This window comes from Sylvia atricapilla, chromosome 25 (genome assembly GCF_009819655.1).
Source record: "Sylvia atricapilla isolate bSylAtr1 chromosome 25, bSylAtr1.pri, whole genome shotgun sequence".
NCBI lineage: Eukaryota > Metazoa > Chordata > Aves > Passeriformes > Sylviidae > Sylvia > Sylvia atricapilla.
The window spans coordinates 2395523-2420275 of record NC_089164.1 but is presented as its reverse complement, the minus strand read 5'-3'; the positions used below and the strand labels follow the sequence as shown (position 1 = coordinate 2420275).

Below are 24753 nucleotides of genomic sequence, written 5' to 3'. Positions count from 1 at the left end.
GGCAGGGAGCGTGCTGGTGGCACGGGCAGGATGGGACATGGGGGTCCCAAAAGGGCTGCGGGAGGACGCTCGGAGCGGACAGGAGCCATCCCACACCTCGGTTCCAGGCTGGAATCTCTCAGTGGGACACGGGGATGGTGCTGGGTCCCTCCTTTCCCCAAGGATGGAGGAATTTCCAGGTTGGAATCTCTCAGTGGGACACGGGATGGTGCTGGGTCCCTCCTTTCCCCAAGGATGGAGGAATTTCCATGCTGGAATCTCTCAGTGGGACACAGGGATGGTGCTGAGTCCCTTTTCCCAGCAAAGACAGCAATTTCCAGGCTGGAATCTCTCAGTGGGAGACGGGGATGGTGCTGATCGCTGCCCTCTCAGCTGTGTCAGGGGTAATTAAGGGCTAGGCCGTTCCATGTTAATTAACTGTCTCCCTCTTAACCTCTGAGCTCTCCTCAGACAGCGCCGGTTGCTATGAAAGGAAGGAATGAGCGTGGTGGGGTGGGGGAATTATCGTTTTTTCTCTTAATCAGCAGGAGCCTGCTTAATTGGGCCTGCCACCCCTGCTTCCCGCAGCCGGGAGCTGCTGCCGTGCAGGGATGGATGAGCTCAGCTCCACCAGGAGCCGCGGGATAACGGGGCTGGGAATGGGCGGGGATGCGGGAGCCGGTGATCCCTGCTGGATCCCGGGGCGGCAGCAGCGCTCTGGCCCGGGGGTGGGAGCTGCAGTGTCCCCATCCTTGTCCTATCCCTGTGTCCAAATCCCTGTGTTCTATCCCTGTGTCCCCATCCCTGTGTCCCCATCCCAGTGTCCCCATCCCTGTGTCCTGTCCCAGTGTCCAAATCCCTGTGTCCCATCCCTGTGTCCCCATCCCTGTGTCCCATCACTGTGTCCCCATCCCTGTGTCCCCCATCCCAGTGTCCCATTCCCAGTGTCCCCATTCCCAGTGTCCCATTCCCAGTGTCCCAATCCCAGTGTCCCCATCCCCATTCTCCCCATCCCAGTGTCCCCCATTCCATTGTCCCATCCATTGTCCCCATCCCAGTGTCCCCATCCCAGTGTCCCCATTCCAGTGTCCCCATCTTAGTGTCCCCATCCCGGTGTCCCCATCCCAGTGTCCCCTCTCAGTGTCCCCATCCCATTCCAATGTCCCCATCCCAGCATCCCCATCCCCATTCTTATCCCAGTGTCCCCATCCCAGTGTCCCCATCCCAGTGTCCCCCATCCTAGTGTCCCCATCCCAGTGTCCCCATCCTCCCCATCCCGGCAGCAGGGGCAGGGCAGGTCCCTCCCGAGGTGGGGACACTGAGGTGTCACTGCTGTCCCCGAGTTCTGTTGGTGCCTGTGGTGTCCTGATAGTGCCGGGAGCTGCCCTGGGGCGGGATAAGGAGCTGGGAGGGGTGTGCTTCTGTGGGGTCCTGCTGCCCCAGGGTGGGAAACGCCCCGTGCTTGGGGCTGGAATCGGGGCGGTTTGGGCTCTGGGGCTGGAATTGGGGAAATTTGGGATAGCCCTGGGCTGGACTTGGGGCGGTTTGGAGTCTGGAACTGGAATTGTGCAGTTTGGGATAGTTTTGGGGCTGAATTTGGGTAATTTGGACTCTGGAACTGGAATCATGGCAGCTTGGGACAGTTTTGGGGCTGGAATTGGGGTGGTTTGGTCTCCCTGCTGTCCATGGATGCTCCAACAGTTAGGGCTCTGGAACTGGAATCAGGACAGTTTGGGACAGTTTTGGGGCTGGAGTGGGGGCGGTTTGGGACAGTTTTGGGGCCAGAATTGGAGTGGTTTGGGACAGCTCTGTCCTGGAATTAGGGCAGTTTGGGACAGCCCTGGGGCTGGAATTGGGGTGGTTTAGGACAACTCTGGCACTGGAATGGGGCAGTTTGGGACAGTTTTGGGGCTGGAATGGGGCAGTTTGGGACAGTTTTGGGGCTGGAATGGGGGCAGTTTGGGACAGCCCTGGGGCTGGTTTGGGACAGTTTTAGGGCTGGGTTTGGGGCAGTTTGGGACAGCTCTGGGGCTGGAATTAGGACAATTTTGGACAGCCCTGTGCTGATTTGGTGCCTTCCTGTGGGGTTTATGAGGGCTGGCGCATCCCTGTGTCCCTGGCATCAGCAGGGGACATTCTCCCTCCTCCCTGCTGTCCTTCCCTGTCCCCCCCAGCTGCTGTGCCACCCCTGGGCCCCGTTTTGGGCGGACACTGCCAGAGTGACCCTTCCCCTGTTGTTCTCTATTTATTTTGCCCTCGGAAAGATTGTGTTTTCTCTCCACCAGAGCCTCCCCTCGCAGCCTTTTTGCCTCTGGAGTTTCCCCGGAGCTTGGGAACGCAGCTAACCCTGGCTGACAAAAAGCCCTTTTTCCCCTCTGGCCTGTGCTGTTCCCTCCATGTCCCTGTTTGTCCCTTACAACTCTGAAATGCCAGCGGGGAATCCCAGCCCCCAAATCCCTGAGGAAGCTGTGGGATGCTCGTCCCTGCCTGCTTGGCTGAGAGCATTTTTGGGGTTCCGTGTCCTTGCTGGGGGGTTGTCACCTGGGTGGCAGCACTTGGGGACACCGGGAGCCACTCGCTGCCCTCAGGGAGCCACCTGGGACAGGTCATTTGTGGGAAAAAAACGGAGTTTCTGGGAAAATCCCAGGTTTTGGTGGCTTCTCTGCCACTTTTGGCTTCTCTTTTGGGGTTCCTGTGGCACCTCCCAGCGGATGTGGAGCCCGTGGGGGCTGCAGCCCCTTTCCCATGGATATTGGATTTTGGGATATTAGGAATTTAGGATATTGGGAATTTGGGATATTGGGAATTTGGGATATTGAGGTATTTGGGATATTGATATTTTGGGGGTTTGGTATATTGAAATATTGGGATATAAAGATTTTGGGATATCAGGATTTGGGGAATTTGGGATATTGGGATACTGGGATTTTGGGATATTGAGATATCAGGATTTGGGGAATTTGAGATATTGGAATATTGATATTTTGAGAAATTGAGATATTGAGACTTTGAGAATTTGGGATATCAAAATATTGAGTTTTTGGGAATTTGAGATATTTGGAATTAGGGATTTTGGGGCATCAGGATCATTCCCTACCTGCCGGCAGGGTGATGCTCCAGCAGCCTGGCATCCTGCCCAGGGGAGGAAGCAGCTGTTTCCCACTGCCCAGGGGTATTTTTAACCCCAAATCCACGGGAGGGTTTGTCTGGGCTGAAAGTGAAGAACCACCTGGGCTCCTTTTCCTGCCCGGCCCCTCAGCTGCCGCTTTTCCCCGGCTCAACTTCTCACCCAGGAATTTTTCACCCAAACCACGCTGACACCAAATTCTCCCTAAAAACCAAAAAAAAACCCCCTCCCTGCCTCGGGGTATCACCGCTCCCTTCTCCCTCCCCACTGGAGGGTTCCCAAACCCTCCTAACGCCGATATATTTTTTTTTTTTTTTCTGTTTCCCACGGTTGTTTTCGCAGCTCCAGTTGCTGTGGTATCCAGGGAGCCCCCTTCCTCCTCCTCCTCCTCCTCCTCCTCCTCCCGCTGCAGGAGCTGCACGCCGGGCGTTGCTAAGGTCGCCTCCGCGGTAACATGCACATCCTGTTACACCTTCATCCCGACAACTTGGGCTCGGATAGAGCCGCCCGTTCTCCTCCTCCCGGCCCCGGGAAGCCTCTCCAAGGGAAGGGGCCGCACGGAGCATCCCCTCCCCTGTGCCGGAGCCGCCCCCAGGAGCCGCGCCAGGAGTGGCACGGTGTCACCGCGACAAGATGACGAACAACGTGGCCGATCACCACCCCGGGAACTCGGTGGCCGAGGGCAACCATGAGGGGGACTTTGGGTGCTCCATGGTGGAGCTCAGGAACCTCATGGAGCTGAGGAGCGCCGAGGCCGTGGCCCGGCTCAACGACTCCTACGGCGGCGTCCAGAACGTCTGCAAGAGGTTGAAGACGTCGCCCGTGGAAGGTGAGTGGCGCTGCTGTGGGCTGGGGTTGTCACCTCTGGGGTTGTCACCTCTGGGGTTGGCACCTCTGGGTGGAGCCATGTGAAGGTGACACCTGACAGTGATGGCTCCTGTGGTCTGGGGTTGTCACCTCTGGGTTGTCACCTCTAGGGGGAGCCATGTGAAGGTGATGCCCACAGGTGGTGGCTCCCAAGGTCTGGGGTTGTCACCTCTAGGGTGGAGCCATGTGACGGTGACACCCGACAGTGGTGGCTCCTGTGGTCTGGGGTTGTCACCTCTGGGGTTGTCACCTCCAGGATGGAGCCATGTGAAGGTGACACCTGAGGGTGGTGGCTCCTGTGGTTGTCACCTTTGGGGTTGTCACCTCTGGGGTGGAGCCATGTGATGGTGTCACCCAACAGTGGTGGCTCCCGTGGTCTGGGGTTGTCACCTCTGGCGTTGTCACCTCTGGGATGGAGCCATGTGAAAGTGGCACTTGAAGATGTGGCTCCAGTGGCTGTCCCATGGTCTGAGGTTGTCATCTTTGGGGTTGTCACCTCTGGGATGGAGCCATGTGAAGATGACACCTGACAGTGGTGGCTCCCGTGGTCTGGGGTTGTCACCTCTGGGATGGAGCCACGTGAAGGTGACGCTGGAGGATGGTGGCTCCAGTGGCCATCCCGTGGTCTGGGGTTGTCACCAGTGGGATGGAGCCAGGTGAAGGTGACACCCGATGGTGGTGACACCCTGGTGTCCCCAGCAGCCGAGCTCAGCTGGTCCCATCACCCACTGTGTCCATCCTGTGGCATGGGGACAGTCCTGGGGCTGTGGGATGGGGACAGTCCTGGGGCTGTGGGATGGGGACAGTCCTGAGCTATGGGATGGGGACAATCCTGGAGCTGTGGCATGGGGACAGTCCTGGAGCTGTGGGATGGGGACAGCCCTGGAGCTCTGGGTTGGGGACAGCCCTGAGCTCTGGGTTGGGGACAGTCCTGGGGCTGTGGAGACCTGGCTGTGGCCCGGCCGGGACAATCTGTGGGATATTTTAGTGCTCCAAGGAGGGGATTTGCAGCTTTCCAGCTGTGAGCGGGACCGGGAAGGAGACAATATCGGGATGTCGTTAGAGAAGGGGGGGAAATCCCGTGGAAATACAAAGCCCAGGTCACAGAACAATGTGCTGGGCCCTGCCAAAGGGGGTCACGCTGCTTTGGGCTGGGAGGAGAGGCAGGATGAGAACCCCAAAGGCTCTTTTAGGGGAGGTGAAGGGTTCAGCCCCACCCCAATCCTGCATGTGGTGCCCTCAGCACATCGCTGCTGTGGGGCTGAGCTGTCCCAAATCCCAAATCCCAAATCCCAGCCCACCGAGCCAGAGAGCACAGAAAGGTTCTCTTCTCCAAGCTGGGATTTTCGGGAAGAGCAAAATCCCGAGGCACCCTCTGTCAGATCCCACTGAGCGGGGCTGCACATCCCGCCTTCAGACATTCCAGATGTTTGTCCCCGTTCTCGTTGTCCCTCTGCTGGGTGGCACCTGGCCTGGTGTCACCTGCTGGCACAGGTGTGTCCTGCCAGCACCTCTGTCCCCCTGCAGGATCCTGGAGTTTGATCCCACCTGGATCTTGTGGCTGCTGACCCTCGGTGCCGCTCTGTGCTGCCGGGCTGGCTGTCCCCTCTCCCTGGCACTGTCCCCCAGAGCCTGCCTGGGGTGGCCCTTGGGTCCCCACCCCTGTGAGGGGTCCCCAGTGTCACCAGGGGTCCGCTGGTGCTGCAGCTCTGTCCCAGGAGGTGCCAGCGGACCCTGGTGGCTTTGGGGCTGCTCCCCGGGTGGCTTTGGGGTGCCCCACATGCTGGGGACACCTCCCTGGGCCACTGGTGTCCCCTGCCACCCTGACTCACCCACGGCTGCCACCCCTGTCCCAATCCTGGCTCAGGATCCTGCAGGGGGCTCCTTGTGCCACCCCACGGCCGCTGTCCCCTCCCCAGGGACTGGTGACAGCTCCCTGCCGTCACATGTGGCCTCCACCCAAAAATTCTACCCCATTCCCCGTTCTGATCCTGACCCCAGAGCCTGCGCTGGGGTTTGCCCCGTGGGTGCCACCTGCCCAGGGCTTTGTCACCTTCTAATCGGCCCCCCAGACCCTGCAGTGACGTTTGGGTGGCACGGGCTCTTTGTCACCCTCCCCGTGCCACCACAGAGCCATTGAACCCGTCCCCAGTTCCCCGGGAGGGTCGGGGACAGCCCCGGGATCATTCCCGTGAGCGGGGTGTGCTTTGGGATCCGTGGCTGCCCTGTCCTGTGTCCCCGTGGTGCCCACGTGTGTCCCCGAGTGTCCCCACGTGTGTCCCCACGTGTGTCCCCGCGTCTCCGTGGCCATGAGCCGCATTTTCCATGGGCTGGGCGGGAACGGAGGCCGGGACATCCCCGGATCCTGCTCAGGGCTGGGTGGGGACACGGCCGGCTGCCAGTGTCCCCTCCCTGCAGCTGGCCTGGAGTCACAGCGGGAGCAGGGAATGGCCCTGCTGCTTCTGCAGGAGCTTGGGGTGACACGGTGGTGACAGAGGGTGTCCCCACAGTGTGACACAGGGTGGGCACAGAGGTGTCCCCCAGGGTGACACGGGGCTGGCAAGGGAGATGTCCCCAGAGTGACATGGGACTGGCAGGGGTGTCCCCAAAATGACATGGGTAGGCAGGGGGTTGTCCCCACATGTGACACAGGGCTGGCAGGGGCTGTCCCCAGAGTGACACGGGGCTGGCAAGGAGGTGTCCCCAGGGTGACATGGGGCTGGCAGAGGGTTGTCCCCACAATGTGACACAGGGTGGGCACAGAGGTGTCCCCACAATGTGACACAGGGTGGGCACAGAGGTGTCCCCAGAGTGACACAGGGCTGGCAGGGGCTGTCCCCACAGTGACACAGGATGGACAGGGCTGTCCCCACAGTGACAGGGGTTGGCTGAGGGTGTCCCCCAGAGTGACACGGGGCTGGCAGGGAGGTGTCCCCCCATGTGACACCGGGGCTGTCGGGAAGGGCATCCCTGGAATGACACACTGCTGGCAGGGGATGTCCCCAGAGTGGACAGGGGGTGTCCCAGGTGACACAGGGCTGGCAGGAAGGTGTCGCCTGCAGTGACACAGAGCTGTCCCCTGTCACTGCCAGGCTGCTCCAGGCACCACCGGGGTGTGTCCGGGGCCATTCCCGGAGCATCCCGGGACCTGGCAGCGGCCCCGGGGACATCTTAAGGTGGAAAAGGACCGGGGGTGTCCCTTAAGGTGGCTCTGGGCAGGGGGGGCTGCTCCCTCTGGGAACACCGCCGTGTCACATTGTCACTGTCACCATGGCCTCATGGCCCCCACCAGCATGTGTGGCTTTATGGCAGTGTCACACTGCCACTGTCACCCACTGCTCCCTCCTGGGACCCCACCAGCATTTATGGCTTTGTTAGGGGTGGCCGTGTCACATTGCCACTGTCACCTGCTGCTGGCTCATGGGACCCTCTTCAGCTTTAAGGCATTATGGGGAGGTGTCTGTGTCACCTTGCCATTGTCACCCACTGCTCCCTCCTGGACCCCACCAGCATTTATGGCTTTGTTAGGGGTGGCTGTGTCACACTGCCACTGTCACTGTCACTGCCTTGGTCCTCAGCACTTGTGGCTTTGTGGGGGTGGCCGTGTCACACTGCCACTGTCACCTGCTGCTCCTTCCTGGGACCCCCTCAACATTTATGGCTTTGCTAGGGGTGCTGTGTCACACTGCCACTGTCACTGTCACTGCCTTGTGTCCCCAGCACTTGTGGCTTTGTGGGGGTGGCCGTGTCACACTGCCACTGTCACCCACTGCTCCCTTCTGGGACCCCCCTCACTTTATGGCTTTGTTAGGGTGGCTGTGTCACATTGCCACTGTCATTGTCACTGCCTTGTGTCCCCAGCACTTGTGGCTTTGAGGGGTGGCCGTGTCACCGCCACTGTCACCCACTGCTCCCTCCTGGGACCCCCTCAACGTTTATGTCTTTATAGTGGCACTTTGCTGCTGTCACCCATCTCATCCTGACCCCCTGTCAGTGTTTATGGCTTTATTGGGGGTGGCCGTGTCACACTGCCACTGTCACCCATCTCTCCATCCTGACCCCCCTGTCAGTGTTTATGGCTTTATTGGGGGTGGCCATGTGACACTGCCACTGTCACCCATCTCTCCTGGGATGGGCGGGCTCTGGAGGGGCTCAGCTCCCTTTTATTCCCCATTTTTCCCATTTCCCCCCATCCTGTCTCTGGGCTCACTCCCAGCTCCGTGTCCTGCTCCCCTCCCTGTCTCCCACACTTCTCCAGCAGCACCAGCCCAAATCCTGCTCCATCTCCAGGAGGGATCCAGCCTGGATCCGGTGTCCCCGAGGCTCAGAGGCACTCCAGGGCTGGCAGGGGACAGGGCTCAGGTGGCCACGGGCACTGCCAGTGCCACATTTGCCCAGACTGGCCCAGATTTGCCTGGATTTACGGCTCCTTTGGTGTAAACAGGGCCACCAGTGCCAGCTGGCCTTGTCCTGCGCAGCCTGGTGTCCCCTGCCTGGGGGGGACAGTGGCACTTGTCCTGCTGTCTCTAGAGCCACAGGGGATGTTGGAGGGTTTAGGAGTTAGTTATTTTACTCTGGGATGTGCCGTAGGGATTCTTTCATTCCGTCACACCCTTCTTTCGTGGGTTTTTCCTGTATTATTTATCCATTAACCAAAACCCTGGAGAAATTTTTTTCTTAGTTTTAAATATATTCTATTTATTCTATTTAATTTCTTTATTATCATTTAATAATTAATTTATTTGTAGTTTTTATGTTTTATTTTAAATTTTATTTATTTATTTATTTCTATTTTATTTTTTTTTATTTTATTTATTGCTATTTTAATTGTGTATGCCTTTTCTCCCTGCTGCCAGCACCTGATGTTCTCTGGGGGTGGGCAGGGAGCTGCTCCTGGCCGAATCCCATAGGGACAACAGTGGGATTTCCCCTCATCCCTGTTTTCCCCACCCCTCAGGCCTGTCTGGGAACCCCACAGACCTGGAGAAGAGGCGCCAGGTCTTCGGCCAGAACTTCATCCCCCCAAAAAAGGCCAAGACGTTCCTGCAGCTGGTGTGGGAGGCGCTGCAGGACGTCACCCTGATCATCCTGGAAATCGCAGCCATCATCTCCCTGGGGCTCTCCTTCTACCACCCCCCGGGAGGGGACAACGAGCGTGAGTGTCCCCACGGGGCCAGGGGCTCTGGGGCCTGCCCATTCCCTGTGGGATCAGGGGTTTGGGATGGGGCTCTGGGGCCTGCCCCATTCCTTATGGGATGAGGGTTTGGGATGGGGGCTCTGGGGCCTGCCCCATTCCCTGTGGGATCAGGGTTTGGGATGGGGGCTCTGGGGCCTGCCCCATTCCCTGTGGGAGGAGTCTGGGGTCTGCCCCATTCCCTGTGGGATCAGGGGTTTGGGATGGGGGCTCTGGGGTCTGCCCCGTTCCCTGTGGGAGGAGTCTGGGGTCTGCCCCATTCCCTGTGGGATCAGGGGTTTGGATGGGGGCTCTGGGATCTGCCCGTTCCCTATGGAAGCAGAGTTATCCAATCAGGGAATTCTCTCTGGGCAGTGTATGAGGTTAACCCAATTGGGAATGCCCTGCTCCAGGCAGTGTATGGGTTATCCCATCAGGGTTATCCCGTGAGGTTATCCCATGGGGTTATCCCATCATTCTCTCTCTCCCCGGGCAGTGTGCGGGGTTATCCCATGGGGGGTTTATCCCATGGGGGTTATCCCTGGGGGTTATCCCATCAGGGTATCCCATAGAGGTTATCCCATGGGGTTACCCCATCAGGAATTCTCGTCCCCAGGCAGTGTGTGGGGTTATCCCATCAGGGTTATCCCTTCAGGGTTATCCCATGGGGTTATCCCATCAGGGATCCCCAGGCAGTGTGTGGGGTTATCCCATGGGATTATCCCATCATTCTCTCTCTCCGCAGGCAGTGTGCAGGGTTATCCCATGGAGGTTACCCCATCGTGGTTATCCCATGGGGTTATCCCATGGGGGTGATCCCATGGGGTTATCCCATGGGGTTATCCCATGGGGGTTATCCCATCATTCTCTCCCCGGGCAGTGTGTGGGGTTATCCCATGGGGGTTATCCCATCAGGGTTATCCCATGGGAGTTATCCCATTAGGAATTCTCTCCCCAGGCAGTGTGCGGGGTTATCCCATGGGGGTTATCCCCATCAGGGTTATCCCATGGGGTTATCCCATGGGGCTTATCCCATCAGGAATTCTCTCCGCAGGCAGTGTGCGGGGTTATCCCATGGGGTTATCCCATCAGGGTTATCCCATCAGAGTTATCCCATGGGGTTACCCCATCATTCCCTCCCCGGGCAGTGTGCGGGGTTATCCCATGGGGTATCCCATGGGGTTATCCCATCAGATTATCCATCATTCCTCCTGGGCAGTGTGCGGGGTTATCCCATGGGGGTTATCCCATGGGGTTATCCCATGGGGGTATCCCATCAGGATTATCCCATCCTTCCCTCCCCGGGCAGTGTGCGGGCAGTCCACGGGCGGCGTGGAGGACGAGGGCGAGTCGCAGGCGGGCTGGATCGAGGGCGCTGCCATCCTCTTCTCCGTCATCATCGTGGTGCTGGTGACGGCCTTCAACGACTGGAGCAAGGAGAAGCAGTTCCGGGGCCTCCAGAGCCGCATCGAGCAGGAGCAGAAGTTCACGGTGATCCGCAAGGGCCAGGTGATCCAGATCCCCGTGGCCGAGATCGTGGTGGGGGACATCGCCCAGATCAAGTACGGTGAGTCGGGATGTGTCCTGGGTTAGGGTGGGTTTGGGAGAAAAAACCCTGAAATGAGGTTTCTCTGGGGGGAAAAGCTAAATGGTCCCTCCCTGCAGCCACTGCCTCGGAGAAAAGCGGAAAAAAACTATTTATTTAACAAACAAAGTGCCCGTGAGCGCAAAGAATGAATGATATGAAACAATAAAACCTTTTACTGTTCTGAAGTGAGGTGGCAAATTGGGAAAGTCCTTGCTGTGGGTGTAGCTTGGCTCTTATCAGTCCCTTATCAGTCTCTTATCAGTCCCTCCAGAGGTCCAGGCACCGGTGGGCCACAGGTGTGAGCTCCTGGCCCTCCTCTGGGTTTTTCAATCCAGAGCAGGTTTAAACAGTCCCAACAAAAAGGGAAAAAAACCCAATCTAGGAAGCTTCTCTGCCTCACCTAGCTAAAACTAACTAAAAGCAAAAAAAGATTTCTGTCCCACTGCTGTTTGTGCCTCAGCCAGAGCAGGAATGCAGAGGAGTGAAAACTGTTTTTCAGAACAAACTCCCCACTTCTTTCCCTGCTTTTCTCTCAAAACCAACCTCAAAGGCACAGAACCTACAGCACACACAGAACAGAAAGCTGGGGACACAACTTCATAAAGTCACCCCAGGACAGGCTCTAGCTGTGCTTCCCCTTGGGATCTTCCTCCCTATTTTTTTCCAGCCCTTTTTCCTCGAGGAGGAGCACCAGCTCCTCTGGTTTCTCCTGTGGAGGTGATGGAGCTCCACTCACCTTCTCTCCTTGCCCTGGAGCTGAGCTGGCAGCTTCAAGGAGCTGCTGGACCAGAATGAGTTTATTTTCCCAATCTTACCCTTGTTGAGGATGTTTTCTTATCCAGGAGATGTTGAGGAATATTTCCTCATCCAGGAGATCTTGGGTAATAGTTCCTTATCCAGGAGATGTTGGGGAATATTTCCTCATCCAGGAGATGTTGCTGGATATTTCCTTATTCCAGGAGGTGTTGGTGAATATTTCCTCATCCATGAGATGTTGGGTAATATTTCCTTATCCAGGAGATGTTGAGGAATATTTCCATGGCCAGGAGATGTTGGGAAGTGTTTCCTTTATCCAGGAGATGCTGGGGAATATTTCCTTGCCCTGGAGGTACTGGTGGATGTTTCCTTATCCAGCAGCCGCAGCCCTTGGGATAAATCAGGCCCCGCTCCTCGTTTCCCAGGGGGAATATTCCCCCCATTCAGGAAGGAGATTGATCCAACACCGTGTTTGTTCTCCCAAGGGCCCAATTCCACGCTTGGCAGGTGGATGCGGTGGGTTTTGGATGCATCAGGAGCTCTGGGAAGGATTCATTAAAAGCAGACGGGGAAAATCCTCCCCAGGACTCTCCACGCACCAGCGAGGGTTTGGGAGCTCTTGGATTTCATTTTACTGCGCCTTACAAACCCCTCCTGCTGCTTCTCCTCCCTCTGGAGCTGGTCTGGGCCTGAGATTTGGATCCTTTGGGAGCATTCCTGTGGGATGGGCTGGGCTCATCCCTGTTTTTGCTCCTCTCCCAGGGGATCTGCTGCCAGCGGACGGGATCCTGATCCAGGGCAATGACCTGAAAATCGACGAGAGCTCTCTGACCGGGGAGTCAGACCAGGTGAAGAAATCCATGGATAAAGACCCCATGCTGCTGTCAGGTGAGGGTTCTGGGGTGGGGTTTGCACTGGGATGGGGGGGTGGCTGGTGGGTCCTGGTCTCAGGGAGGTGCCCAAGGCCAGGCTGGACAGGGCTTGGAGCAAACTGGGATGGGGGACGTTGTCCTGCCCATGGCACGGGGTGGAATGGGATGGGGCTGAAGGTCCCTTCCAAGCCAAAATTCAGTCTGGAATTCTGTGGGGTGGAGATTGGGGCTCTCACTGTGTCCCCATGGCATCCCTGCCGTGCCATTCCGAGCCAAAAACCAGTCTGGAATTCTGTGGGGTGGGGGTTTGGGGCTCTCACTGTGTCCCCATGGCATCCCTGCTGTGCCATTCCAAGCCAAAATCCAATCTGGAATTCTGTGGGATGGGGGTTTGGGCTCTCACTGTGTCCCCATGGAATCCCTGCCGTGCACTTCCAGGCCAAAATCCAGTCTGGAATTCTGTGGGGTGGGGATTGGGGCTCTCACTGTGTCCCCATGGCATTCCTGCTGTGCCATTCCAAGCCAAAATCCAGTCTGGAATTCTGTGGGGTGGGGATTTGGGCTCTCACTGTGTCCCCATGGCATCCCTGCTGTGCCATTCCAAGCCAAAATCCAGTCTGGAATTCTGTGGGGTGGGGATTTGGGCTCTCACTGTGTCCCCATGGAATCCCTGCCGTCCCAGGTACCCACGTGATGGAGGGCTCGGGCAGGATGGTGGTGACTGCCGTGGGCATCAACTCCCAGACAGGGATCATCTTCACCCTCTTGGGAGCAGGAGAAGGTGACGAGGAGAAGAAAGTGAAGAAAGGTAAGGAACTGCCCTGAACTTGCCTTTTCCTTCCTTTCTGCCTTTCCTGGGAAGCATCCACAGGCTCCCCCCACATCGGGGTCAGCTCCCCTGGCCCAGGCAGGAGCAGGGAGAGGTTGGGGGTCCCTCCAGCTGGTCCCCCCGTGCTCCCAGACCTCTTTGGGACCCTTCTCCAGCTCCCTGCTCTCCGCCCTGGAGCTGTGGGCTGGGGGATTGAGGATCCCACGGGAAGAGGGGCCGGTGGTGACTCCCCCAGGGTGCTCATCGCCCACCCCATGGTGGTGGGAAGGCGAGTCCTGGGTGCCCACGGGGTGTTTTTATCCCTTCCAAAGCCCGGAGGACTTGGCTGAGGCTCTCCTGAGCGTTCCCTGAGCTCCCAGGGGGAAAGCAGAGGATGGCAGGAGGCAGAGGAGGGGTGGCTGAGGTGTTCCCGTCGTCGTGCTGGGACTTGAGCACTCTCCCATCTCAGCTTTCACATCCAGCCGCTGACTCCGTGCTGGGGAAGCTTGGGAAGCTCCCTGATCCCCTGCCCAGCAGGTTTGGCCTCGCTGGGATCAGGCTCTGGCAGCAGCACCAGGCTGGCACTGCCAGCTGCTCCGGCATTCCCGTGCCAGGGAGCCCTTCCCGGGAGGCAGTGCCAGGCAGGGAGAGGCTTCCCGGGCTGTGCTGGCTGCCAGCTCAGCTCTGTGTGTGTGTGTCCTGCGTCCCCAGCTCCAGCATCACCAGGATTTGGGAGCTGGGGAGCTCCTGGGTTCGGTGACACCGTGGAGGTGGCGGGACAGGGGAGTGGCACTGGGAATGGCACGGCCGTGGGAGCCACCCAGTTCCTGGAGCTTTCCCAACCTTCCAGCTCCATGGATTTAGGAGCAGAGCAGGTCAGGGAGTGCCACCAGTTTGTCCCCACTGGAGCTGTGGGGTGACAAACTCGTTGTCACCTGAGGCTGGTTGAGGTGCAGCAGCCCTGGGCTCCCCCGTGTGGCACCTTGGGCACCCCCATGTGCCACCCTGACAGATTTTGGGGGCTCAGACCTCCCTGCTCTGGCTCTGCCCACGGTCTGGGACAAGTCCACGCTTCCCAGACGGATCTGATGGCAGCAGGAGGGAGGCACCTGGAGCTGCAGGAGGGTTTCTCCTCCTGAAAATCTGCTCCATGGAGCTCTGTGATTTCTCCTCCTGAAAATCTGCTCCTTGGAGCTCTGTGATTTCTCCTCCTGAAAATCTGCTCCATGGAGCTCTGTGATTTCTCCTCCTGAAATCTGCTCCTTGGAGCTCTGTGATTTCTCCTCCTGAGAATCTGCTCCTTGGAGCTCTGTGATTTCTCCTCCTGAAAATCTGCTCCATGGAGCTCTGTGATTTCTCCTCCTGAAAATCTGCTCCTTGGAGCTCTGTGATTTCTCCTCCTGAGAATCTGCTCCTTGGAGCTCTGTGATTTCTCCTCCTGAAAATCTGCTCCATGGAGCTCTGTGATTTCTCCTCCTGAGAATCTGAGGCAGCTCCAGCACCCTGGAGGCTCTGCTGGCGCTGTGGGGAAAATCCAAATCTTTAGGAATGGGGTGCCCAGGGCAGCCCAGGAGCTGCAGAGCCTCGAGCTGTTTGATGAGCCAAGGCTTGGTGTGTGTCCAGAGGGTGACCACTGGAGTGGCCCCTGGGAGCATCCCCCCAATCCGGGTGGGGAATTGTGGCTCCCTGTGCTCAGCCCTCCACCCTCTTTCTCTCTTTGAACAGGTAAAAAAAGCGGAGCCCCCGAAAACCGCAACAAAGGTAACGCCAGCCTCTGTCCATCCTTTGAACCAGCACCACACTAACTACCGAGCATTCCTCCTTCCTTCTTCCTTCTTCCTTCCTTCTCCTCATCACTCTGTGCTCTTGGCTGCTCCGGCGGGACTCTCGCCTCGTTTTTCCCAGGACAGGGTGCAAAGGTCCTGTGGGCAGTGGCACAGCCTCGGGGTGTCCTTGTGGGGACAAAAAACAAAGAGGAGAGGACTCCAATTAGTTAGGAAGAGCGTAAAAAAAACAGGCTTTGTTGTCTGAATTCTTTACTTTTTATAAGGTGTTCTCAGACAGACTTCGTGGTTGGTGAATAGGGATGACACCTCTCTGATCCCACCAGAGAAGCAGCAAAACTCCACCTGGAGAAAGGTTGTTTTGAGAAAGGAGAGTTGTTGGCCAAGGTTGTTTTAAAAAGAAGCTTTCTTGAGGTATTTTTTCTTGGGGGGAAAAGTTAACAGCTGGTAGCAGGCTAAAAAAAAATCTCTCAGACCCAGAAATATCAGATCCTCATTGTGGTGTCCCCAGAACCCCAGCACGGGCTGGGGCTGCTGGTGGTGCCTGGTTGGTGCTGCCTAAAAACAGAGGCCAGGCAAAAATTAAGGAATAAAAAGCAGTTGTATTTATTGGAGGGCCTCCAGGTGTGTTTTGGGCAGACAAAGCCCCTGCCAGGGGCTGCACTCAGAAATGGATGGCAGGTCACGGGGTTTTGACACTTTGATAAGTTTGGTCCATTTGCATATTAATTTTTCAATTACAGCATCGGGTAATTAAGTAATTTATCCCCAGTTTGCTCCCCCTCAGCTCATTTTTGTTTATACTTTCCCAGGGCCTGAGGCAGGGAGGTGTCCTTGATTCCCAGGCCTGCAGAGGAAGTTGTTGTGTCTGGGCAAAACGGGGAAAGCAACAGCTCACACTGAGTATGTTTAGAGTCATACACTAAAAAATGACATTTATATATAAAAAATATAAAACCTAAAATCCTAAAGCATCACTGGGATGAACCTTCCTGTCATCCCAGCGTGGGGAAAAGCCATTTTTCAGGGAGCACAGGGTTCTTCAGCAGCACTTTGGGCAGAGCATCCCTTCCCTGGGATAACTCCTGGAGTGGCAGCGGGGATTTGGGGAGTTAAAGCTCTCGTGCCCGTCACACACCATCCCTGCTGGTGTTTGGGGCAGAGCTGGAGGTGCCCTCGTGGCGTTTCTGGGCTGAGATCTCCCCCAGGGCCTGGCCCAGGGGACGTTTGCACCTTGTCCTGCCATGGCCTCGACTCCGTGAGCGTCTCCTCGCCAGTGTTTCTCACACTGTTCTTTGCAGGCTGTGGAGGAAGCCCCATTTCTGCACCTCTCTCTCTCTCTCTCTCTCCACCTCTTCTCTCTGTTTCTCTGTTTCTCTCTCTCTCCTCTCAGCAGTTTTGAGTCCGGGTGCTTTGTTGTGTCCGTGTCGGGTCTGTTGTCACCGTGGAGGTTCCTCTGTGGAGCTGCTCCGGGGTGGCCTCCAGCCCAGGAGGGGACAGGTCCCTGGGTGGCCCTGGGGCCACTGCTGCTCCTCCAGCTCCAGTGGCTGAGCCTCTTTTGGGAGGGCTTCCCATCCCTCTCCAAAGTTTCCAGGCTTGGGTTTCCCCAGGGCGGCATTCCAGCTGGATTAGCCCAGTTTTAGGCACGGGAAGCTGGGCTGTCTGAGGTCCCAAAGGCGTGGTGGATGGCTCCAGGCTGGGATCTGAGGATTCCTGGCTCCCTGCTCTTCAATCTCCATCCCAATTTCTAACCCTTCCCCTCCATCTCACCCCCTGTCGCTTCCCTGGCCAGCTGGGCACGGCTGAGGTGGCACCAGAGGGAAATTTGGGGACATTCATCGAGGGACTGGGGACACTGCAGCACCTCTGGGCTCACCCCAAAGCCCTCCCAGCCTGCTGAAAGCCTAGAGGCTGGAAGAGACCCCAAAATCTGGCCTAGAGGGTTTCCTGCAGAGCTGTGACAGGTGCCAGAGTCACCTCACCGTGGGCAGGGTGTAGGTGACAGAAAATCACCCCTAGAGAGGTGGCAGGGCCCTGGGACACGGAGCTTCCATGTGCTCGGACGCGTGTGTGCTCGGGAGTGGTTCTTGTCCTGGGATTTCTCTCTCTGGCTCGCTCTCTCTGCCACCACCACCATCCTCCTCCTCCTCCGTGGTGTCCTCCAGGCTGCTCTGGGTCTCTCCTATTCACACGTGGTGTCTTGTTTTTAACCCCCCCGGGCTGTAGCTAAAACTCAGGATGGTGTGGCCTTAGAGATCCAGCCCCTGAAGAGCCAGGAGGGGGTGGAAAATGAGGAGAAGGAGAAGAAGAAGGTGAAAGTGCCCAAGAAGGAGAAGTCGGTGCTGCAGGGGAAGCTCACGCGCCTGGCGGTGCAGATCGGGAAGGCAGGTGAGTGACAGTGACAGTGTCCCCAGAGCTGCTGGGGAGGGGCTGTCCCTGTCCCCTGCGCCCCCAGAGGTGGTGGTGAATGGCTGTCCCTGTCCCCTGTGTCCTCAGAGCTCGTGGGACAGGGTTGTGCTTGTCCCCAGGGATCCCAGAGCTTGCAGGGCAGGGCTGTCCCTGTCCCCAGTGATCCCAGAACTGGTGAGGAAGGGCTGTCCCCATCCCAGTGACCCCAGAGCTCATGGGGCAGGGCCATCCCCGTCCCCTGTGTCCCCAGAGTTCATGGGGCAGGGCCATCCCTGTCCCCTGTGTCCCCAGAGCTGGAGGGACAGGGCCATCGCTGTCCCCTGTGTCCCCAGAGCTGGAGGGCAGGGCCATCCCTGTCCCCTGTGTCCCCAGAGCTGGAGGGCAGGGCTGTCCACATCCCCTGTGTCCCCAGAGCTCATGGGGCAGGGCTGTCCCTATCCCAGTGTTCCCAGAGCTGATGGGGAAGAGCTGACCCTGTCCCCTGTGTCCCCAGAGCTGGAGGGCAGGGCCATCCCTGTCCCCTGTGTCCCCAGACCTGGAGGGCAGGGCCATCCCTGTCCCCTGTGTCCCCAGACCTGGAGGGCAGGGCCATCCCCGTCCCCTGTGTCCCCAGACCTGGAGGGCAGGGCCATCCCTGTCCCCTGTGTCCCCAGACCTGGAGGGCAGGGCCATCCCCGTCCCCTGTGTCCCCAGACCTGGAGGGCAGGGCCATCCCCATCCCCTCTCGTCCCCTCACCTCCTCCTCGTCCCCAGGCCTGATCATGTCGGCCATCACCGTCATCATCTTGGTGCTCTACTTCGTCATCGACACCTTCGGGGTGCAGAAGCGGCCCTGGCTGGCCGAGTGCACCCCCATCTACATCCAGTACTTCGTCAAGTTCTTCATCATCGGCGTCACCGTGCTGGTGGTGGCCGTCCCCGAGGGGCTGCCGCTGGCCGTCACCATCTCCTTGGCTTACTCCGTCAAGGTGAGGTCTGGGCGTGGCCCGAGGGGCGGGGCAGGGCGGGGCTGGATCCCAGCTCTCAGCACTGACCTCCTCAACCCTTGCAGAAAATGATGAAGGACAACAACCTGGTGAGGCACCTGGACGCCTGCGAGACCATGGGCAACGCCACGGCCATCTGCTCGGACAAGACGGGCACGCTGACCATGAACCGCATGACCGTGGTGCAGGCCTACGTGGGGGACACCCACTACCGCCAGATCCCCGACCCCGAGGCCATCCTGCCCAAGGTCCTGGACCTCATCGTGCACGGCGTGGCCATCAACTCCGCCTACACCTCCAAAATCCTGGTGAGCTGAGCGCCAAACCTCCTCCTTCTTCTTCTTCTTCTTCTTCTTCTTCTTCTTCTTCTTCTTCTTCTCCTCCTCCTTCTCCTCCTTCTCCTTCTCCTTCTTCTTCTTCTCCTTCTCCTTCTTCTCCTTCTTCTCCTTCTTCTCCTCCTTCTCCTCCTTTTCCTCCTTCTTCTTATTCTCCTTCTTCTCCTTCTCCTTCTCCTTCTCCTTCTCCTCCTTCTTCTCCTTCTTCTTCTTCTCCTTCTTCTCCTTCTTCTTCTCCTTCTTCTCCTTCTTCTTCTTCTTCTTCTGCTTCTGCTCCTTCTTCTTCTGCTTCTCCTTCTTCTCCTCCTTCTCCTCCCTCTCCTCCTCCTCCTCCTTCTCCTTCTCCTTCTCCTTCTCCTTCTCCTTCTCCTTCTCCTTCTCCTTCTCCTTCTCCTTCTCCTTCTCCTTCTCCTTCTCCTTCTCCTTCTCCTTCTCCTTCTTCTTTTTCTTCTTCTTGTCCACACCCCGGGTTTGGCATCCAAACCCAGTTTTTGGGGTGTCTTCGTTGGAGACTCTGCCCATGGGTGGTTGTAAAAGTGGTTAGGAAAGGATTTCACTTCCATTTCTGTTTGCCAGATTTAATGTAGTGGTTTGAGTGTTTATTCTTTTTGTTTTTTTTTTCTTTCCCATCTGTGAGGTAGGATCAGGAGAAGCAAAGTCATTTATTGTGAGGCAAAACCAGCCTCATGGAGGCCTTTCTCAAAACCAGCCTCATGGAGGCCTTTCTCAAAACCAGCCTCATGGAGGCCTTTCTCAAAACCAGCCTCATGGAGCCCTTTCTCTAAACAGTCCTTCTCCAGGTGGTGTCTTTGCTGGTTTTTCTGTCCAGGAATCAAACCCAGGTCATAGTGAGAACACTGAATTTTAACTACTGGACTACTGGGGAAAGGCTGTTTTGAGACAGGACAGTTGCCCGCCAAGATTATTCCGAGAAGAAACTTTCTTGAGAGTTTTTCCCCAAGGAAAAAGTTAGCAGCTGCCAGCAGGTTAAAAATCTCTCAGGCCCACATCTGGCCAGTTAACAGAAGGCACCAGCATCATCCTGCCCGGAGTTATGAGATAAAGAGAAACACCTCTGTAAAAACATCCATGGACAGCGGGGAGAGGGAACTCTGCAAGCCTGAGACGCTTAGAGAAACGTGGTTTTATTAAATTATTAAATTTAATAAATTTTATTAATTTATTAAAGGTTAAATCAAGGGTGGTGGGTAACAGGGTGTATCTACAGCCACCAGCCTCAGCTGGTAAGAACTTGTTGGGGTCCAGGACATCCCCTTGGATGACCTGGGACCCGAGGAAGGGAATTTGAGCCCTGCACAGGGGTGTGGAGCTGGTTCAGGGGGCTCAGAGACCTTGGCACAGAGCCCAGGAAAACACCGGGTTTGATTTTAGTCCACGGGAGAGGTTTCTGATATAGAGAAAGGAATTACAAACCACCAGGGTGTGAAAACAGTAGTTTAGCGCAGTAGAAGATACAAAATTCAGTAGTTTTAGGGTTTATAAGAGCTAAGGTGAGAGCAGGGTGAGGGAGAAAAGCGAAGGGGTGTAGTAAAAGTAAGAGAGGTCCTTGTTACAATCCATTATATCTCCTTTTGTGTTAATATTCTGATTTACAGCAACCAACCAGCGCGAGATGCAACACCTACAGACTGTGCACACAGCCTATGAGAACTGCTCTATTCCCACATCATTCTGTATTTTAAACTCCAAAGATGCTTTTCTTATCTACCTTTTCCTGGATATCTTTAGGGGCTACTCCCTGGAGCCCCTTTGTTTGCTGTCACCCAACCCATCCCCAGCTGATGGCTGTCCCCCTGCCCGCCATGCCAACACCTCAAAACCAGCTTTCATTTCTATTTCACAGCTTTTATCTTTTCAGTATGTCTTGCCAGGTCAGTCATATTTAGGTAGGCTTTTCCTGCCTCACCTTTCCCAACACACCTCTTCAGCAGGTGGGGAGTAGAATCCATGCCTTTGGTCATGAATTGCAGCTCAGGACATCCTCACTTTTCCGGGAGCTCCTGGGTTTGACCCAAAGGGGGTTTAACTCCCAACTCCATCCTGGTTTTCCAGGTCAGTCATATTTAGGTAGGCTTTTCCTGCCTCACCTTTCCCAGCACACCTCTTCAGCAGGTGGGGAGTAGAATCCATGCCTTGGTCATGAATTGCAGCCCAGGACATCCTCACATTTCGGGAGCTCCTGGGTTTGACCCAAGGGGGTTTAACTCCCAACTCCATCCTGTTTTTCCAGGTCAAGTCATATTTAGGTAGGCTTTTCCTGCCTCACTGTTCCCAACACACCTCCTCAGCAGGTGGGGAGTAGAATCCATGCCTTTGGTCACGAATTGCACCCCTTGACATCCTCACTTTTCCGGGAGCTCCTGGATTTGACCCAAGGGGGTTTAACTCCCAACTCCATCCTGGTTTTCCAGGTCAGTCATATTTAGGTAGGCTTTTCCTGCCTCACCTTTCCCAACACACCTCTTCAGCAGGTGGGGAGTAGAATCCATGCCTTTGGTCACGAATTGCACCCCTTGACATCCTCACTTTTCCGGGAGCTCCTGGGTTTGACCCAAGGGGGTTTAACTCCCAACTCCATCCTGTTTTTCCAGCCACCTGAGAAGGAAGGAGGGCTGCCCAGGCAGGTGGGCAACAAAACCGAGTGTGCCCTGCTGGGCTTCGTGCTGGACCTGAAGCAGGATTACCAGGCCGTGCGCAACGAGGTGCCCGAGGAGAAGCTCTACAAGGTGTACACCTTCAACTCCGTGCGCAAATCCATGAGCACCGTGCTGAGGAACGGCGGCGGCGGCTTCCGCATGTACAGCAAGGGCGCCTCCGAGATCATCCTGCGCAAGTAAATCCACCTCCTCCTCCTCGTCCTGCAGGATTGAAGGGGTCTGGTCACCCCACGGGGAGAGGGGGAGGGTGGGTGGGGGTTTTGGGGTGGGTTTGGGGAAGCTGGAGGGGGTTGTGGGGAAGGGGGTGTCCGGATGGGGTGGCGGGATTGTGGGGAGTGGTTTTGGGTAGATTTGGGAAGGTTGGAGGGAGCTGTGGGTCAGGAATGCCCCTTTTTTGTGGATGGGGTGTCAGGAATGTGCTGAGTTGTTTTGGGGTAGATTTGGGAAGGTTGGAGGGAGTTGTGGAGGGGGCTGTGCCCCTTTTGTGGGTGGGGTGACAGGAATGTGCTGACTGGTTTTGGGGTGGGTTTGGGAAGGTTGGAGGGAGTTGTTTTGGGTGGGTTTGGGGAAGCTAGAGGGGGTTGTGGGGAAGGGGATGTCCAAATGGGGTGACAGGAATGTGCTGAGTGGTTTTTTGGGTGGTTTTGGGAAAGTTGGAGGGAGCTGTGGGACGGGAATGCCCCTTTTTTATGGATGGGGTGTCAGGAATGTGCTGAGTGGTTTTGGGGTGGGTTTGGGAAGGTTGGAGGGAGTTGTGGAAGGGGATGTGCCCCATTTGTGGATGGGGGTGTCAGGAATGTGTTGAGCATTTTTTTTGGGGTGGATTTGGGTAATCCAGAGGGAGCTGTGAAAAAGGAGACAACCCCTTTTTTTGCAGAGGGGGTGACAGGAACGTGTGCTGACTGTTTTTTGGGCGGGTTTGGGGAAGCTGTAGAGAGCTGTGAAAAAGGGGCCAGCCCCTTTTTTCAGAGGAGGTGACAGCACTGTGCCACTGCCCCAGGTGCACCAAGATCCTGGACAAGAACGGCGAGCCGCGGCTGTTCAAGGTGAAGGACAGGGACGAGATGGTGAAGAAGGTGATCGAGCCCATGGCCTGCCACGGCCTCAGGACCATCTGCCTGGCGTTCAGGGATTTCCCTGCGGGCGCTGAGCCCGACTGGGACAGCGAGAACGAGATCCTGTCTGACCTGACCTGCATCGCCGTGGTGGGCATCGAGGATCCCGTCCGGCCAGAGGTGCCAAATCCTCCCTGCCCTCTGCTGTTCCCTTTTCCTGCTGATCCCCTCAGGAATCCCAGCACTGATGTGCCCCCCACAGCTCCCCGCTGCGGGAATTTCTCTCCTATTTTTTTTGGAGAAAACAACTCCATGGCAGCGTGCTCCTGTGGCAGTGGGACACGAAATAAAGGCTCCAGTCAGGAGGCAGGAGAAAGCAGAAGGTTTTATTTACAATTCATTCAGCCCTTTTAGTGAATGAATTCAGTAATTTTGAATTTTTAATTCAACCTGCTGCATTAAAAAGGCACGTCATGGGTCCGTGGGGCTGACACCTCTCCCACTGGCTCAGTAACAGAAATAGGAAATAACACCTGTCATTCTGGGAAAGGAAAACTGTTTACACAAGGTTGTTTTGGGAAAAGGAAAAACTGTTGAAAAGTTTCCCTTGGGAAGAGCTCAGCAATTCTCAGGCTCAGAAAATAGGAGCCCACACGTTCCCACCCCAAATTCCCAATCTTCAGGGTCTGTGCTGCTCCGGGCTGCACCAAAGGTGGATGGAAGCAGCCAGGAAGAGTCCCTGGGCTCTGTTTTTTTCCCCTCTGAGCTAATGCAATAATCCCCTCGTTCCTGCCTCTGGACTCTGCTCTGGAGCTGCCCTGGTCCCTGATGAGATGTTCAGGGATCTGGCAATGTGGGAATTGCATTACGGATCCCCCGGCCGCAGCGGCTCTGGAGGCTCCTGATTCGATTTGCTCATTCCTCACTCTGCTATCCTCTGTTCCCTCAGTGCTCCCTGCTGGATAAACCCATTAGTGGGCTGGGAGAGGATGAAATCCCTGTTTTTATGGATGGCCTGGCCGTGCCTTGGCACCCAGGGAGGTGGCAGTGAGGTGGCAGTGAGGTGGCAGCGAGGTGGCAGCGAGGTGGCACTGAGGTCCCTTCCCCTTGTGGTGGCAGCTGCAGCTCCCTCACCCTTCCAAAACCTTTTCCAGATCCTTCTAGGGACGAGGAGCTGCCTCCCTCCCGGCATTCCCAGTGCCAACCCTGTCCCTGTCCCCAGGTGCCCGATGCCATCCTGAAGTGCCAGCGCGCGGGCATCACCGTCCGCATGGTGACAGGGGACAACATCAACACCGCCCGTGCCATCGCCACCAAGTGTGGCATCCTGCTGCCCGGGGAGGACTTCCTGTGCCTGGAGGGGAAGGAGTTCAACCGCCTCATCCGCAACGAGAAGGGAGAGGTGGGAGAGCTCTGCCCTGCGCCGGGGAGGGAGGCGGTGCCAGCAGCACAGAGCACCAAACCCTGATGGCTTTCCCAAACCCTGGTGGCTTTCCCAAACCCTGGTGGCTTTCCCAAATCCTGATGGCTTTCCCAAACCCTGATGGGTTTTCTGAGTCCTGATGGCTTTCCCAAACCCTGGTGGCTTTCCCAAATCCTGATGGCTTTCCCAAACCCTGGTGGCTTTCCCAAATCCTGATGGCTTTCCCAAACCCTGGTGGCTTTCCCAAACCCTGATGGGTTTTCTGAGTCCTGATGGCTTTCCCAAACCCTGGTGGCTTTCCCAAACCCTGGTGGCTTTCCCAAACCCTGGTGGCTTTCCCAAACCCTGGTGGCTTTCCCAAATCCTGATGGCTTTCCCAAACCCTGGTGGCTTTCCCAAACCCTGATGGGTTTTCTGAGTCCTGATGGCTTTCCCAAACCCTGATGGCTTCCCAAATCCTGATGGCTTTCCCAAACCCTGATGGCTTTCCCAAACCCTGATGGCTTTCCCAAACCCTGGTGGCTTTCCCAAATCCTGATGGGTTTTCTGAGTCCTGGTGGCTTTCCCAAATCCTGATGGGTTTCCCAAATCCTGATGGGTTTCCCAAATCCTGATGGGTTTTCTGAATCCTGATCAGTTTTCTGAGTCCTGATGGGTTTTCTGAATCCTACTGGATTTCCCAAATCCTGATGGGTTTTCTGAGTCCTGGTGGATTTCCCAAATCCTGATGAGTTTTCCAAGTTGTGCTGGGTTTTCTGAATCCTGATAGCTTTTCTGGATCCTGATGGGTTTCCCAAACTCTGATGGGTTTTCCAAGTCCTGCTGGATTTCCCAAATCCTACTGAGTTTCCCAAATCCTGATGGGTTTTCTGAATGCTGGTGGGTTTCCCAAATCCTGCTGGGTTTTCCAAAT

The 24753-nt window shown here is 56.5% G+C and overlaps 1 protein-coding gene across 7 annotated transcripts in view; it reads left to right on the top strand.

Annotated features, from left to right (window-relative positions):
• The first annotated feature begins 3601 nt into the window (after positions 1-3601).
• LOC136371654 (plasma membrane calcium-transporting ATPase 4-like) overlaps positions 3602-24753 on the top strand; it is a 35192-nt gene continuing 14040 nt past the window's right edge. For 2 of the 7 annotated variants that reach the window (XM_066335883.1, XM_066335889.1), the window contains exons 1-12: positions 3604-3935; positions 8931-9128; positions 10456-10713; positions 12253-12378; positions 13045-13170; positions 14896-14931; positions 17181-17342; positions 18117-18331; positions 18415-18657; positions 21297-21538; positions 22363-22597; positions 23640-23819. In XM_066335883.1, coding sequence (XP_066191980.1) covers positions 3740-3935; positions 8931-9128; positions 10456-10713; positions 12253-12378; positions 13045-13170; positions 14896-14931; positions 17181-17342; positions 18117-18331; positions 18415-18657; positions 21297-21538; positions 22363-22597; positions 23640-23819 — 2217 coding nt within the window. In that variant the 5' untranslated portion in view covers positions 3604-3739. Of the gene's footprint in view, positions 3936-8930; positions 9129-10455; positions 10714-12252; positions 12379-13044; positions 13171-14895; positions 14932-17180; positions 17343-18116; positions 18332-18414; positions 18658-21296; positions 21539-22362; positions 22598-23639; positions 23820-24753 lie in introns of all 7 variants that reach the window. The other 5 variants (XM_066335887.1, XM_066335885.1, XM_066335888.1 and 2 more) reach the window with 5 other exon arrangements.